The sequence below is a fragment of the Chiloscyllium plagiosum genome, unplaced genomic scaffold (assembly GCF_037043375.1).
Source record: "Chiloscyllium plagiosum isolate Xiang-an unplaced genomic scaffold, Cpla_swu_hap1 HiC_scaffold_6, whole genome shotgun sequence".
Taxonomy (NCBI): domain Eukaryota; kingdom Metazoa; phylum Chordata; class Chondrichthyes; order Orectolobiformes; family Hemiscylliidae; genus Chiloscyllium; species Chiloscyllium plagiosum.
Window position 1 is genome coordinate 126,405,679 of NW_028270144.1, and position 16,847 is coordinate 126,422,525.

Sequence of the window (16,847 nt, forward strand, 5' to 3'; positions counted from 1 at the left end):
CAAGAAAGATAAGAGAGGTAGGCAGCTATTGCAGGAGCCTTCTGTGGCTATACCATTTTCAAACAGGTATGCTGTTTTGGAAAATGTAGGGGGTGATGGATTCTCAGGGGAATGTAGCACGAACAGCCAAGTTTTTGGTATTGAGACTGGCTCTAATGCAATTAGGGGTACGTCGGGTTCCAAGAGATCAGTTGTATTAGGGGACTCTCTAGTTCGAGGTACAGACAGACATTTCTGTGGCCAGCAGCGAAATATCAGAATGGTGTTGCTTCCCTGGTGCCAGGATCAAGGATGTCTCAGAGAGGGTGTAGAATGTTCTCATGGGGGAGAGGGGCCAGCAGGAGGTCATTGTACACATTGGAACCAACGACACAGGAAGGAAAAAGGTTGAGATTCTTAAGGGACATTAGAGAGTTAGGCAGAAGTTTAAAAAGGAGGTCCTCGAGAGTAGTAATATCTGGATTACTCCCAGTGCCACGAGCTAGTGAGGGCAGGAATAGGAGGATAGAGCAGATGAATGCATAGCTGAGGAGCTGGTGTATGGGGGAAGGATTCACATTTTTGGATCATTGGAATCTCTTTTGGGGTAGAAGTAACCTGTACAAGAAGGATGGTTTGCACCTAAGTTGGAAGGGGACTAATATACTGGCAGGGAGATTTACTAGAGCTGTTCAGGAGGATTTAAACTAGTAAGGTGGGGTGAGGGGGTGGGACCCAGGGAGATGGTGAGGAATGAGATCAATCTGAGACTGGTACAGTTGAGAACAAAAGTGAGTCAAACAGTCAGGGCAGGCAGGGACAAGGTAGGACTAATAAATTAAACTGCATTTATTTCAATGCAAGGGGCCTACAGGGAAGGCAGATGAACTCGGGGCATGGTTAGGAACATGGGACTGGGATATCATAGCAATTACAGAAATATGGCCAAAGGATGGGCAGGACTGGCAGCTTAATGTTCTAGGATACAAACGCTACAGGAAGGATAGAAAGGGGGGCAAGAGAGGAGGAGTGTGGCATTTTTGATGAGGGATAGCATTACAACTGTGTTGAGGGAGGATATTCCTGGAAATACATCCAGGAAGTTATTGGGTGGAACTGAGAAATAAGAAAGGGATGATCATCTTATTGGGATTGTATTATAGACCCCCCCAACTGTCAGAGGGAAATTGAGAAACAAACTTGTAAGGAGATCTCAGCTATCTGTAGGAATAATAGTGTGGCTATGGTAGGGGATTTTAACTTTCCTAACATAGACTGGGACTGCCATAGTGTTAAAGGTTTAGATGGAGAGGAATTTCTTAAGTGTGTATAAGAAAATTTTCTGATTCAGTATGTGAATGTACTTACTAGAGAAGGTGCAAAACTTGACCTGCTCTTGGGAAATAAGGCAGGGCAGGTGACAGAGGTGTCAGTGGGGGAGCACTTTGGGGCCAGAGACCATAATTCTATTAGATTTAAAATAATGATGGAAAAGGATCGACCAGATCTAAAAGTTGAAGTTCTAAATTGGAGAAAGGCCAATTTTGACGATATTAGGCAAGAACTTTCAAAAGCTGATTGGAGACAGATGTTCGCAGGTAAAGGGATGGTTGGAAAATGGGAAGCCTTCAGAAATGAGATAATGAGAATTCAGAGAAAGTATATTCCTGTCAGGGTGAAAGGAAAGGCTGGTAGGTATAGGGAATGCTGGATGACCAAAGAAATTGAGGGTTTGGTTAAGAAAAAAGAAGCATATCTCAGGTATAGACAGGATAGATCGAGTGAATCCTTAGAAGAGTATAAAGGCAGTAGGAGTATATTTAAGAGGGAAATCAGGAGGGCAAAAAGGGGACATGAAATAGCTTTGGCAGATAGAATTAAGGAGAATCCAAAGAGTTTTTACAAATACATTAAGGACAAAAGGACAACTAGGGAGAAAATAGGGCCCCTCAAAGGTCAGCAAGGCGGTCGTTGTGTGGAGCCATATTTACTGTGGAAAAGGATATGGAAGGTATAGACTGTAGGGAGGTAGATGGTGACATCTTGAAAAATGACCATATTACAGAGGAGGAAGTGCTGAATATCTTGAAATGCATGAAGGTGAATAAACCCCAGGACCTGATCAGGTGTACCCGAGATCTCTGTAGGAAGCTAGAGAAGTGATTGCTGGGCCTCTTGCTAAGATATTTGTATCATCGATAGTCACAGGTGAGGTGCCAGAAATATGGAGGTTGGATAACGTGGTGCCAATCTTTAAGAAAGGTAGTAAGGACAAGCCAGCGATAATAGACCAGTGAGCCTGACGTCGGTAGTGGGAAAGTTGTTGGAGGGAATCCTGAGGGACAGGATGTACGTGTACATGTATTTGGAAAGGCAAGGACTGATTAGGGATAGTCAACCTGGCTTTGTGCGTGGGAAATCATGTCTCACAAACTTGATTGAGTTTTTTGAAGATGTAACAAAGAGGATTGATGAGAGCAGAGCAGTAGATGTGATCTATATGGACTTCAGTTAGGCATTCGACAAGATTGCCCATGGGAGACTGGTTAGCAAGGTTAGATCTCACAGAATACATGGAGAACTAGCCATTTGGATACAGAACTGGCTCAAAGGTAGACGACAGAGGGTTGTTTTTCAGACCGGAGACCCGTGACCAGTGGAGTGCCACAAGGATTGGGGCTGGGTCCACTACTTTTTGTCATTTACATAAATGATTTGGATGTGAGCATAAGAGGTATGATTAGTAAATTTGCAGATGACACCAAAATTGGAGGTGTCGTGGACAGTGAAGAGGGTTACCTCCGAATACAACAGGATCTTGACCAGATGGGCCAATGAGCCGAGAAGTGGCAGATGGAGTTTAATTCAGATAAATGCGAGGTGCTGCATTTTGGGAAAGCAAATCTTAGCAGGACTTGTGCATTTAATGGTAAGGCCCTAGGGAGTGTTGCTGAACAAAGAGACCTTGGAGTGCAGGTTCATAGCTCCTTGAAAGTGGAGTCACAGATAGATAGGATAGTGAAGAAGGCGTTTGGTATGCTTTTCTTTATTGGTCAGAGTATTGAGTACATGAGTTGGGAGGTCATGTTGCGGCTGTACAGGACATTAGCTCGGCCACTGTTTCTCTCCACAGATGCTACTAGACTTGCTGAGTTTCTTCAGCAATTTCTGTTTTAGTTTTTTTAATAAGCTGCACTCTGGTTGAGCACCCTATCTAGTTTCTGTGAAGCATCTTCCTACTTCTTTTTGATGTTAGTCACATTGTCCCATTTGGTCACGAGCCTCCTCCCGGGATGGATATCTGCTAGCCTTAACCAGTCTGGCCTACTTGTGACTTGAGACCCACAGTAATGCAGATGATTCTTAACTGCCCTCTGGGCAATTAGACAATAAATACTCGCCTCGGTACGGCACCCACATCACATAAATGAATAAATGAAATACAACGATTTTGCCAGCAGAAGGTTGCATGGTGGCTCAGTGGTTAGCACTACTGCCTCACAGCACCAAGGACCCAGGTTCAGTTCCACTCTCGAGCAACTGTGTGGAGTTTGCATGTTATCCCCGCATTTGCATGGGTTTTCTCCCACAGTCCAAAGATGTGCAGTTTAGGTGGATTGGCCATGCTAAATTGCCCATTGTGGCAAAAATGAGGACTGCAGATGCTGGAAACCAGAGTTTAGATTAGAGTGGTGCTGGAAAAGCACAGCAGGTCAGGCAGCGTCCGAGGAGCAGGAGAATCAATGTTTCGAGCATAAGCCCTTCATCAGGAATGTCGACTATCCTGCTCTTCAGATGCTGCCTGATCTGCTGTGCTTTTCCAGCACCACACCCTCTAATGAAAGTAGACAGGTAGCTGCAGCAACCAATTAGAAAGCAAATGGAATATTAACCTTCATTTCGAGAGGCTTCGAGTTTAGAAGTACGGATGTCTCACCACATTATACAGAGTCTTGGTAAGGTCAGGCCTGGAGTCCTATGTCAGTTTTGCCATCCCTAACTAAATGAGGGTTTACTTAAGGGAGTACAGTGGACGTTCACTCCATTGATGAACTATCTTAAGGGGGTTGCTTTTATTTATAAAAACTAATTCATTTTGACCACCTGAAGGTGCTGGATATTTGGTTCAAAGGTGCTGGGGCGTGCGCTAAGTCTTGGAAGGAGTGTATCAGTAAAGTGAGGCAGAAACTGGGCAGATGGGAGCAACGGCCGCTCTCCATCACGGGTAAAAAAACCTGGTCATCAGGGGTGAGGTACTGTCAGTGTTATATGCGGCACGGGTCTGGCCTATTCCCAGAACCTGTGCCGCCACAGTTACCCAGGCCATCTTCCACATGACGTGGAGATTAAAGATGGACCGGGTCCAAAGGGACACAATGGGGGAAAAAACACACCCAATGCCACCCTCACCCTGATGGCCACCTTTGTGTGCGGCTGCATCAAGCACTACGAACTGAGGTTCTACCTGTCCCCGGTGTTGCGAAGGATGGCCCTGGCCTCACTGCTGCGGAACGCTCCAAGTAGTTGGACCATTCCATATCACCTGTCCTTCGTGGAGAAGCTTATGAAGAATAACACCTTTGAGCACAAGTCCATCAGGAAGTGGTCAGCATGTAGTGTCCTCGAGACCCTTCGGGAAAAGGAGAGGGCGGATTCTGTCGAGTGGTTCCCTGGGTAGACTGTCAAAGTCATTTGGCAGAATGTCTCATTGCCAGGACTTTCCAACAAGCACCAAGATGTGGCTTGGCTGGTGGTGAGAAGAGCTCTGCCTGAGAGATCCTTTATGCCCGCACGGACTCTCTGCCGCACCACACGCTGCCCTCAAAGTGGCTGTGGGGGGGGGGGGGGGTTAAGACTGTCTCACACATCCTTCTGGAATGTGCCTACGCAAAGAAAGTCTGGAGAGGAATGCAGTGGTGTTTGTCAAGGTTCGTCCCGAGCAGCTCTGTGACGCGGGACTCCGTGCTGTACGGTCTGTTCCCTGGGACGCACACCAAGCCGAACATCAACTATGCCTGGAGGATCATCAACTCGATGAAAGACATTTTTTGGTCTGCTCGAAACCTGCTGATCTTCCAGCTGAAGGAGTTGACCCCGACTAAGTGTTACAGACTGGCACATTCCAAGGTCCAGGACTACATGCTGAGGGATGGGCTGAAGCTTGGTGCAGCTGCCGCCAAGGCGTGGTGGAGAAAGCCCACCATGTAAGGTCTTTCTACCGAAGAAGAACAGGGGGCCCATTCAGTAATTGGGCTTCGCTGATGCCTCAGCTAAACTTCTGGTTGGTCAACATACAGACTTGTATATACACATAAGTCAGTCTGATCTGTATGTAAAGAAATGCAATGTATACATATGAATGGCATCACCAATTGTACAGATATCAAAATATTTTTATGAATAAAGTATATTTTTAAAATAAAAAAATTCATTTTACTTAATGAAATTTGTTAATGATTAGAACAGTTTTAGAGGTGCAGTATATATTTTTTTTTGGCCTATGGTCTTGAGAAAGAAAGCTATCATATTGTTTGTGAAGAGCTAGATACTAATCGATATGTGGATGTATACCCAATGTGTGTCACGTTTACCGATATACCACAGTCACATGCTGAGGCTTTTTATTTGTTCACGGGATCTGGGCAGTGCTGGCTGCAACGGCATTTATTGCCCGTTGCTAATTGCTCAGAGGGCAGTTAAGGCATTATTATGGGTCAGGAGTCACATGCAGGTCAGACCAGGTAAGGACAGCAGATTTCCTTCCCTAAAGGACATGAGTGACCCAGATGGGTTATTTTCAATAATCAACAATGGTTACATGGTCATCTTTGGGCTGGCTTTAAATTTCACCGTCTGTCCTGTCAAGCCCCTTGTCTGTTTCAATAATGTCACCTTTCATTCTTCAAAACCCCACTGAGTACAGATTCGCCCTCTTGTAAGAAAATAGGGGAGGTGACCTTTCTCTGCACTGCCTGCAACGTACCTCCCGCAAGGTAGTTATCCTTCCCTCGTACTGTTTTTATCAATCAATCACTGTAAATTAATACACACCATCCTTTCCAACAAAACATTCCCCAAACCCCACACACGCAGTTAAAAATTGCACAACACCAACTTTCAAAGCACTGCTCCTTCATCAGGTGGATGTGAAGCAGGACCATAAGACACTGAATTTATAGCAAAAGATCAGTGTCATGCAATTAAGATGATATATTGAACGAAACTAGCTTTAAGTCTTTCATCTTTTAGAATGGGTATGTTAGCTTTTGGTTCTTTAATATGTAAATCCCAGAACTTGTCTTAAGTCACGTTCTCAAGATAGCTAAAGGTGTTAGGGAGTTTTGAGAATATTTGTAGCTCAGGTTGAGGTAACAAAACGTCTGAAACGAACCTTCCAGCTCAGTGAGCAAACTTAACATCCATAGCTTAAAGTTTTATAACAAAAGGTGCCATCTCAGCTCAGACAATACATTGAAGGTGTGAGGTTAAAATCTGTCTGTATCCCAATCTTAAGCCAGACTAGTTCTATTTCTAAAGTGGAATTTACTCCTGTAGGTTATATATTTTCTAAGCAAAATAGGATGTATATACAAATATATTTCTGCGAATATAAATTCACCCGATAAATGTGTGTGTGCACTGGAGAGAGACAGAGTGAGTGTGTGCGAGTGCATGTGAGTGTGTGTGTTTGCAAGCTTGGTAAAGTATGTGTGTGGGTGTGATGGGATATAAGTCCGTGAGAGGGGGTGTGCATGGGTATGTGCGTTTGAGACACAGACCCTCTCTTGAACACAAGCCATGTGTGAGTGAGAGTATAGTGCAGTGGGGTCACCTGTAGTGTGACATGAACCCAAGGTGCCAGTTGAGGCCATCCCCATGGTTACCGAACTTGGCTATCAGCCTCTACTCAGCCACTCTGTGTTATTGCCTGTCCCAAAGTTCGCCATGGAGGATGGTCACCCGAAGGTCTGAGGCTGAATATCCTGGACCGCTGAAGTGTTCTCTGACTGGGAGGGAACACTCCTGTCTGGTGATTGTTGTGCAGTGCCCACTCATCCATTGTCGTAGTGTCTGCTCGGTCTCGCCAATGTACCTTGCCTCAGGGCATCAATGCCTGCAGCGTATGAGATAGACAATGTTGGCCGAGTCACATGAGTACCTGCCATGTTATTGGTGGGAGGTGTCCCTACGTGTAACGGTGCTATCCATGTCCACATACTGACATGTCTTGCAGCGTTTGCCATGACAGGGTTTTTCGGTGTTTTGGTTGATGTTGTCCTGAAGGCTGGGCAGTTTGCTGTGAGCAATGATCTGTTTGAAGGATCCTTCCCTTCCTTCCCCTCCCTTTCTGTCTTTCTGTCTCCCCCTTTCTCCCCCCCTTTCTGTCTTTCTCTCTCCCTCTCTCTTTCTTTTCCTCTCTCCCTCCCTCTTTCTTTCCCTCTCTCCCTCCCTCTTTCTTTCCCTCCCTCCCTCCCTCCCTCCCTCCCTCCCTTCCCTCTCCTTCCTTCCTTCCTTCCCTCTCCTTCCTTCCTTCCTTCCTTCCCTCCCTCTCCTTCCTTCCTTCCTTCCTTCCTTCCTTCCTTCCTTCCTTCCTTCCTTCCTTCCTTCCTTCCTTCCTTCCCTCCCTCCCTCCCTCCCTCCCTCCCTCCCTCCCTCCCTCCCTCCCTCTCCTTCCTTCCTTCCTTCCTTCCCTCCCTCTCCTTCCTTCCTTCCTTCCTTCCCTCCCTCTCCTTCCTTCCTTCCTTCCTTCCCTCTCCTTCCTTCCTTCCTTCCTTCCTTCCTTCCTTCCTTCCTTCCTTCCTTCCCTCCCTCTCCTTCCTTCCTTCCTTCCTTCCTTCCTTCCCTCCCTCCCTCCCTCCTCTCCTTCCTTCCTTCCTTCCTTCCCTCCCTCTCCTTCCTTCCTTCCTTCCTTCCCTCCCTCTCCTTCCTTCCTTCCTTCCTTCCCTCTCCTTCCTTCCTTCCTTCCTTCCTTCCTTCCTTCCTTCCTTCCCTCCCTCTCCTTCCTTCCTTCCTTCCTTCCTTCCTTCCTTCCTTCCTTCCTTCCTTCCTTCCTTCCTTCCTTCCTTCCTTCCCTCCCTCCCTCCCTCCCTCCCTCCCTCCCTCCCTCCCTCCCTTCCCTCTCCTTCCTTCCTTCCTTCCCTCCCTCCCTCTCCTTCCTTCCTTCCTTCCTTCCCTCCCTCTCCTTCCTTCCTTCCTTCCTTCCCTCTCCTTCCTTCCTTCCTTCCTTCCTTCCTTCCTTCCTTCCTTCCTTCCTCCTTCCTTCCCTCCCTCTCCTTCCTTCCTTCCTTCCTTCCTTCCTTCCTTCCTTCCTTCCTTCCCTCCCTCCCTCCCTCCCTCCCTCCCTCCCTCCCTCCCTCCCTCCCTCCCTCCCTCCCTCTCCCTTCCTTCCTTCCTTCCTTCCTTCCCTCCCTCTCCTTCCTTCCTTCCTTCCTTCCTTCCCTCCCTCTCCTTCCTTCCTTCCTTCCTTCCTTCCTTCCCTCCCTCCCTCTCCTTCCTTCCTTCCTTCCTTCCTTCCCTCCCTCTCCTTCCTTCCTTCCTTCCTTCCCTCCCTCTCCTTCCTTCCTTCCTTCCTTCCTTCCTTCCTTCCCTCTCCTTCCTTCCTTCCTTCCTTCCTTCCTTCCTTCCTTCCTTCCTTCCTTCCCTCCCTCTCCTTCCTTCCTTCCTTCCTTCCTTCCTTCCTTCCTTCCCTCCCTCTCCTTCCTTCCTTCCTTCCTTCCCTCCCTCTCCTTCCTTCCTTCCTTCCTTCCCTCCCTCTCCTTCCTTCCTTCCTTCCTTCCCTCCCTCTCCTTCCTTCCTTCCTTCCTTCCTTCCTTCCTTCCTTCCCTCTCCTTCCTTCCTTCCTTCCTTCCCTCTCCTTCCTTCCTTCCTTCCTTCCTTCCTTCCCTCCCTCTCCTTCCTTGCTTCCTTCATTCCTTCCTTCCTTCCCTCCCTCCCTCTCCTTCCTTCCTTCCTTCCTTCCTTCCCTCCCTCTCCTTCCTTCCTTCCCTTCCCTCCCTCTCCTTCCTTCCTTCCCTCCCTCTCCTTCCTTCCTTCCTTCCTTCCTTCCCTCCCTCTCCTTCCTTCCTTCCTTCCTTCCTTCCTTCCTTCCTTCCTTCCTTCCTCTCCTTCCTTCCTTCCTTCCTTCCTTCCTTCCTTCCTTCCTTCCTTCCCTCCCTCCTCCTTCCTTCCTTCCTTCCTTCCTTCCTTCCTTCCTTCCTTCCTTCCTTCCTCCTTCCTTCCTCCCTCCCTCCCTCCCTCCCTCCCTCCCTCCCTCCCTCCCTCCCTCCCTCCCTCCCTCCCTCCCTCCCTCCCTCTCCTTCCTTCCTTCCTTCCTTCCTTCCCTCCCTCTCCTTCCTTCCTTCCTTCCTTCCTTCCTCCTTCCTTCCTTCCTTCCTTCCTTCCTTCCTTCCTTCCTTCCTTCCCTCCCTCCCTCCCTCCCTCCCTCTCCTTCCTTCCTTCCTTCCTTCCTTCCCTCCCTCTCCTTCCTTCCTTCCTTCCTTCCTTCCTTCCTTCCCTCCCTCTCCTTCCTTCCTTCCTTCCTTCCCTCCCTCTCCTTCCTTCCTTCCTTCCTTCCCTCCCTCTCCTTCCTTCCTTCCCGCCCTCTCCTTCCCCCCTCCCTCTCCTTCCCCCCTCCCTCTCCTCCCCCCCGCCCTCTCCTTCCCCCCTCCCTCCCCCCCGCCCTCTCCTTCCCCCTCCCTCCCCCCCGCCCTCTCCTTCCCCCCTCCCTCCCCCCCGCCCTCTCCTTCCCCCCTCCCTCCCCCCCGCCCTCTCCTTCCCCCCTCCCTCCCCCCCGCCCTCTCCTTCCCCCCTCCCTCCCCCCCGCCCTCTCCTTCCCCCTCCCTCCCCCCGCCCTCCTTCCCCCCCGCCCTCTCCTTCCCCCCTCCCTCCCCCCCGCCCTCTCCTTCCCCCCTCCCTCCCCCCCGCCCTCTCCTTCCCCCTCCCTCCCCCCCGCCCTCTCCTTCCCCCCTCCCTCCCCCCCGCCCTCTCCTTCCCCCCTCCCTCCCCCCCGCCCTCTCCTTCCCCCCTCCCTCCCCCCCGCCCTCTCCTTCCCCCCTCCCTCCCCCCGCCCTCTCCTTCCCCCCTCCCTCCCCCCCGCCCTCTCCTTCCCCCTCCCTCCCCCCCGCCCTCTCCTTCCCCCCTCCCTCCCCCCCGCCCTCTCCTTCCCCCTCCCTCCCCCCGCCCTCTCCTTCCCCCCTCCCTCCCCCCCGCCCTCTCCTTCCCCCCTCCCTCCCCCCCCGCCCTCTCCTTCCCCCCTCCCTCCCCCCCCGCCCTCTCCTTCCCCCCTCCCTCCCCCCCGCCCTCTCCTTCCCCCTCCTCCCCCCCGCCCTCTCCTTCCCCCCTCCCTCTCCTTCCCCCCTCCCTCTCCTTCCCCCCTCCCTCTCCTTCCCCCCTCTCCTTCCCCCCGCCCTCTCCTTCCCCCCTTCCTTCCTTCCCTCCCTCTCCTTCCTTCCTTCCTTCCTTCCTTCCCTCCCTCTCCTTCCTTCCTTCCCGCCCTCTCCTTCCCCCCCCTCTCCTTCCCCCCTCCCTCTCCTTCCCCCCTCCCTCTCCTCCCCCCCGCCCTCTCCTTCCCCCCTCCCTCTCCTTCCCCCCTCCCTCTCCTTCCCCCCTCCCTCTCCTTCCCCCCTCTCCTTCCCCCCGCCCTCTCCTTCCCCCCTTCCTTCCTTCCCTCCCTCTCCTTCCTTCCTTCCTTCCTTCCTTCCTTCCCTCCCTCTCCTTCCTTCCTTCCTTCCTTCCCTCCCTCTCCTTCCTTCCTTCCCGCCCTCTCCTTCCCCCCTCCCTCTCCTTCCCCCCTCCCTCTCCTCCCCCCCGCCCTCTCCTTCCCCCCTCCCTCCCCCCCGCCCTCTCCTTCCCCCCTCCCTCCCCCCCGCCCTCTCCTTCCCCCCTCCCTCCCCCCCGCCCTCTCCTTCCCCCCTCCCTCCCCCCCGCCCTCTCCTTCCCCCCTCCCTCCCCCCCGCCCTCTCCTTGCCCCCTCCCTCCCCCCCGCCCTCTCCTTGCCCCCTCCCTCCCCCCCGCCCTCTCCTTGCCCCCTCCCTCCCCCCCGCCCTCTCCTTCCCCCCTCCCTCCCCCCCGCCCTCTCCTTCCCCCCTCCCTCCCCCCGCCCTCTCCTTCCCCCCTCCCTTCCCCCCGCCCTCTCCTTCCCCCCGCCCTCTCCTTCCCCCCGCCCTCTCCTTCCCCCCGCCCTCTCCTTCCCCCCTCCCTCTCCTTCCCCCCTCCCTCTCCTTCCCCCCTCCCTCTCCTTCCCCCCTCCCTCTCCTTCCCCCCTCCCTCTCCTTCCCCCCGCCCTCTCCTTCCCCCCGCCCTCTCCTTCCCCCCGCCCTCTCCTTCCCCCCGCCCTCTCCTTCCCCCCGCCCTCTCCTTCCCCCCGCCCTCTCCTTCCCCCCGCCCTCTCCTTCCCCCCGCCCTCTCCTTCCCCCCGCCCTCTCCTTCCCCCCGCCCTCTCCTTCCCCCCTCCCTCTCCTTCCCCCCCGCCCTCTCCTTCCCCCCCGCCCTCTCCTTCCCCCCCGCCCTCTCCTTCCCCCCCGCCCTCTCCTTCCCCCCCGCCCTCTCCTTCCCCCCCGCCCTCTCCTTCCCCCCGCCCTCTCCTTCCCCCCGCCCTCTCCTTCCCCCCGCCCTCTCCTTCCCCCCGCCCTCTCCTTCCCCCCTCCCTCCCCCCGCCCTCTCCTTCCCCCCTCCCTCCCCCCCGCCCTCTCTCCTTCCCCCCTCCCTACCCCCCGCCCTCTCTCCTTCCCCCCCCTTTCTCTCTCTCTCTCTTCTTCTATACATGTACTGGTTGTCTGTCTTTACTTACTGACTATTCTGCTAGTTTATTTGTGTTTAATGTATCAAATACCTTCATGATTAAATCTCCTTAAAACCTACTCCAATCTGTAGATAACAAGCCCAAAGTCCTGTAGTCTGTCCACATAGTTGTAGCCCCCTCACCCCTGGTGCCTTTGTAAACAACTTCCTTTGCTGCTACATGAATATAATCAATCTTCATTCTCTAGGTGTTAAAGAGTGCACATACTGGACTAACTGGATGTACTTTTATTACAGATATTCCTGCTTGCTTGCCCACCCTGTCCTGCTGCCTTGATTCTCTTCAGGTGTGTATAATTTAGAGTTTTAGTTTTTTATTTGTGTGCAGATAAAAGCAATACACCCAGGGCTGCTGCCTTTTGCATTAAACAAAACCTTGGGCGGGTGTAGAGTAATGGTTCCCTGGTGCAGTCTCCATGACAACACCTCAACCAGTCATGAGGATTGGACATTCCGCCAAATGCTGGATTTATAACTTCCTGATGCTGGAATTTGCAATTCCATTTGAAATTGGTTTTGACCTCTGCACCGCTTCACTGCTCGTGTGGGAACCATTGCCCCTCCTGTTGGACATGACCAGAACTACAGCGCCTCAGTCTGGTTGCTTTTAAATGTTGCCTGTACAGCAGCAAACACTGGTTGAACATGAGGCATCATCTCTCCTTGCTTGCCTTGTGTTTGTTGGGGTTAAGGCAGTTTTCGTTGTCAAAGAGGCAGAGGACCCAGATAATGCTTCCTTCAAACCCAGTGAACAACAAGAACAAGGCAAGCGATGAGTAACTTGACACAGAGGCAGATAGGAAATATTGAATTTTTTAAACGACGTCAAAATTTAGAAGATTGGCTGTGGCCTCTTACCTTCAGGGGTTACACTGAGGTGCCATATGGCCATGAAACTGAAGTAGGTGAGTTAGATTATGATGTGCCTCAGCCTATCTAAGCAATATTACTTGTGGGGTGTGGCTGTCACTGGCTGGGCCCAGCATTTATTGCCCATTCCTAGTTCCCCCTTGACAAGGTGGGGTTGAGCTGCCACCTTGAACCTCTGCAGTCCATGTGCTGTGAATTAACCCACAATGCTCTTAGGAAGGGAATTTCAGGATTTTGACCCAACGACAGTGAAGGAACAATGGTATATTTCCAAGTTAGGATGGGGAGTGCCTTGGAGCAGAACTTGCAGGGGCTGATGATCCCCTGTATCTGCTGCCCATATCCTGTAGTCGTGGGTTTGGAAGGTGCTGTCGGAAGATCTTTGGTGAATTTCTGCAGTTCATCTTGTAGATGGTACACACTGCTGCTACAGAGCATCGGTAATGGAGGGATGGATGTTTGTGGATGTGGTACCAATCAAGCGGGGGCTGCTTTGACCTGGATAGTGTCAAGCTGCTTGAGTGATGTTGGGGTTGCACCCGTCCAGGCAAGTGTGGAATATTCTGTTACACTCTGACTTGTGCCTTGTAAATGGTGGGTATGTTTTGGGAATTCAGGAGGTGAATTACTCACTGTGGAATTCCCAGCCTCTAACATGCTCCTGTAGCCATGGTATTTATGTGGCAAGTCTTGTTCAGCTTCTGGTAACTTTATTGCTGGAACAGCACAGCAGGTCAGGCAGCATCCAGGGAACAGGAGATTCGACGTTTCGGGCACAGGCCCTTGAAGGGCCTGTGCCCGAAACGTCGAATCTCCTGTTCCCTGGATGCTGCCTGACCTGCTGTGCTGTTCCAGCAATAAAGTTTCAACTTTGATCTCCAGCATCTGCAGACCTCACTTTCTCCAGCTTCTGGTAACTCCTAGGATGTAGGTAGTAGGGGATTCAGTGGTTGTAATGCCATTGAATGCCAAGGATTTGTGTTAATTAGATTATCTCCAGTTGGAGATGGTCATTGACTGGCATTTATATGGCCTGAATGTTACTTCCCAATTTCCAGCCAAAGCCTGGATATTGTCCAGTCCTTGCTGCTTTCACCAATTCACCCTAAATGTTTTGAAACTGAGCATAAAGGACTGACAACACCCTCAGCATGACAGCCAATGGGAACATCCTGTGTAGTAATGAGCAGCTAGAACATTGAATCCTGTTAACCTAGCTGGCAGTTAGATTGCCGTCACCAACATAGTTATGTTGTGCTACGGTCCCAGGGTTTGCAACCATTGCCCCGACCACACACTGCATCCTGGCCCAGATGTAAAAAGGCCAACCTTTGATGAACATAGAGATTAAAAGAGGGCAGTTGTGTAGCTGAGCTGTTAGCAGGCGATAGTTTGCATTGTTACCTGTTTGACAATCTGCTGCTTTCAGTTCTCAGATTGTGCAGCAACAGCATTATAATTGAATATTTATATTCTAATCCATAAAGCCTCCATTTGAGGGAAGATGATGTTTAAATTGTCGTTCGGCACATTTCACATCGCCCACCTTCCCCTTTCTGTGCCCTGTCCCACAACTCTTCAGAATCGTTTCGAGTAGAAGGTTATAGCCCACCCTGGATGCAAGACACAAGAATCACAGAAATTGTGGCATCAACATGTGACTCTAGACCCACAGCAATGTGGTTGACTCTGAACTGCCCTCTGAAATGGCGAAGCAAGCCACTCTGCTCAAGGGCAGTTAGGGGATGGATAATAGGTGCTGGCCCAGCCAGTGATGGCCTTACCCTGTGAGTGACCATCTCGTCATATTGGCCAACAGCTGAGGATCACCGTGTTTATACATCACGTGTGTTTATATTCTGTTAATTTCCCATGTTGTAACTGAATCTCAGCAGCTGGGCAGAAGGTTAATGGCACTGTTGTAATGTCACGATGATGAGCAATGCAGAATCCCAGGTCAGTGGGTTCAAACCACCTCTCCCCACCCAACCCCCAGGTAGATGGTGACATTTGAAATCCGTAAAATCTGGATATTGACCACGTAGTTACTCGTATGACAAATTCAAGTCGATAAACTGTGGAGCTGGGAAAATCACGGCAGGTCAAGCAGCATCAGAGGAGCAGGGGAGTTGACATTTTAGGTTGGAACATTTCATCAGGAAACATCAACTCTCCTGCTCCTCTGCTGCCTGACTTGCTGTGCTTTCTCCAGCTCCACTCTTTATCGACTCTGACTTTCTAGCATCTACAGTCCTCACTTTCTCCCGATCATTTGACAAATACCTATCGGGTTCACTGTGATCTTTAGCTGGTCTGGCTTGTATGTAACTCCAGTTCTACAGCCAGTGTGATTGATGCCTGGCTGCTGTCTGGGTAGTTAGGGATGGGTGATACGTTTTGGCTTGGCTAGTGATACCCATAGCCTGCGAATGAATAATCAAGAAACCCAACCAGATCAGGTGAGTCAGTCCAAGAATGAGGCCAGTTGTGTTCACATTATGATTCAGATCAGGCTCAAAGATCAGGTTCAAAGATCAGTTCAAAGATTCCAGTTCGGGTAGTTAATAGATAAATAAATCCATTAATTCAATCCCTAGCAATTGCAGTCGTCATTAAATGGTATCAACAGTATTTGCCTTCACATGAAAGGGAGGAACGTAGGAGCAGGAGTAGAGCATTCAACCCCTCGAACCTGTTCCACCTGTGCCATGGGATCATGGCTGATCTGTGGCCTAACTCCATATCCCTGCCTTTGGCCCATATCCCTTCATACCATTGTTTACCAAAAAATTATCTATCTCCTATTTAGAACTACCAACCGATCCAGCCACCCTTTGTGTGTAGAAATGTTTCCTATCATCTCTCCTGAATCGCCTGGCAGCACTTCTCAAACTGTGCCCTCTGGTTCTAGAATCCTCAATCAGTGGAAAGAGTTTATCTTTACCTACCCTATCTTTACCTGTTAATTTCTTGAAGACTTCCATCAAATCCCTCATGAACCTTCTACATTCTGGAGAGATCAAGCTTAATTTGTATGTTTTACTGATTTGCTCTCTCGATCTGAAATTGTTTGTAAAATACGTTTTCCTTTGTGCTATAATCTGTTGAAATAGTGAGGTCTCTTTGACTAATACAAATGCCTTAATTCAGTGTTGACTATAATTCAAGGTAAACAAAGTGAAGGTTTTGACCTAATCTAAGTCTAATAGTTCCACGTTTAAAGTGACCCAGAAGTAATTGTGTTCACTCCCGATTGTAAAAAGTGCTATAATTAAATTTCTTCTGACAAAATATTTTGTCGTCTTTTTGTTTACAGCCACACTCGTCCCTGCAATCAGCATCCTTTTCCCATGTAGTATGACCTGTTACTGCCTCTGAAATCTGGCATTCTTGGGTCAGGCTGACTCATTGGCTCAGTGGTTAGCACTGCTGCTTCAGCACCAGGTACCTGGGTTTGGTTGCAGTTTTGGACAACTGATTGAGTGAAGTCTGTACATTCTCCTCTTGTCTGCATCGGTTTCCTCAGATGGAGTTTAATTCCGATAAATGCGAGGTGCTGCATTTTGGGAAAGCAAATCTTAGCAGGACTTCTACACTTAATGGATTAGTGGTGCTGGAAGAGCACAGCAGTTCAGGCAGCATCCAAGGAGCAGCTCCTTGGATGCTGCCTGAACTGCTGTGCTCTTCCAGCACCACTAATCCAGAATCTGGTTTCCAGCATCTGCAGTCATTGTTTTTACCCCTTCTACACTTAATGGTAAGGTCCGAGGGAGTGTTGCTGAACAAAGAGACCTTGGAGTCCAGGTTCATAGCTCCTTGAAAGTGGAGTCGCAGGTAGATAGGATAGTGAAGAAGGCGTTTGGTATGCTTTCCTTTATTGGTCAGAGTATTGAGTACAGGAGTTGGGAGGTCATGTTGTGGCTGTACAGGACATTGGTTAGGCCACTGTTGGAGTATTGCATGCAATTCTGGTCTCCTTCCTATCGGAAAGATGTTGTGAAACTTGAAAGGGTTCAGAAAAGATTTATAAAGATGTTGCCAGGGTTGGAGGATTTCAGCTATAGGGAGAGGCTAAACAGGCTAGGGCTGTTTTTCCTGGAGTGTCGGAGGTTGAGGGATGACCTTATAGAAGTTTACAAAATTGAGGGACATGGATAGGATAAATAGACAAAGTCTTTTCCCTGGTGTCGGGGAGTCCAGAAGTAGAGAGCATAGGTTTA

At 50.5% G+C, this 16,847-nt stretch overlaps 1 protein-coding gene across 2 annotated transcripts in view; it reads left to right on the forward strand.

Annotated features, from left to right (window-relative positions):
• The window catches only part of LOC122550957 (transmembrane protein 164), a 55,437-nt gene that overhangs the window by 13,996 nt on the left and 24,594 nt on the right, over window positions 1-16,847 (forward strand). For both annotated transcript variants that reach the window (XM_087988438.1, XM_087988437.1), the window contains exon 2: window positions 11,995-12,044. In XM_087988438.1, the coding sequence (XP_087844564.1) occupies window positions 11,995-12,044 (50 nt within the window). The remainder of the gene's footprint in view (window positions 1-11,994; window positions 12,045-16,847) is intronic.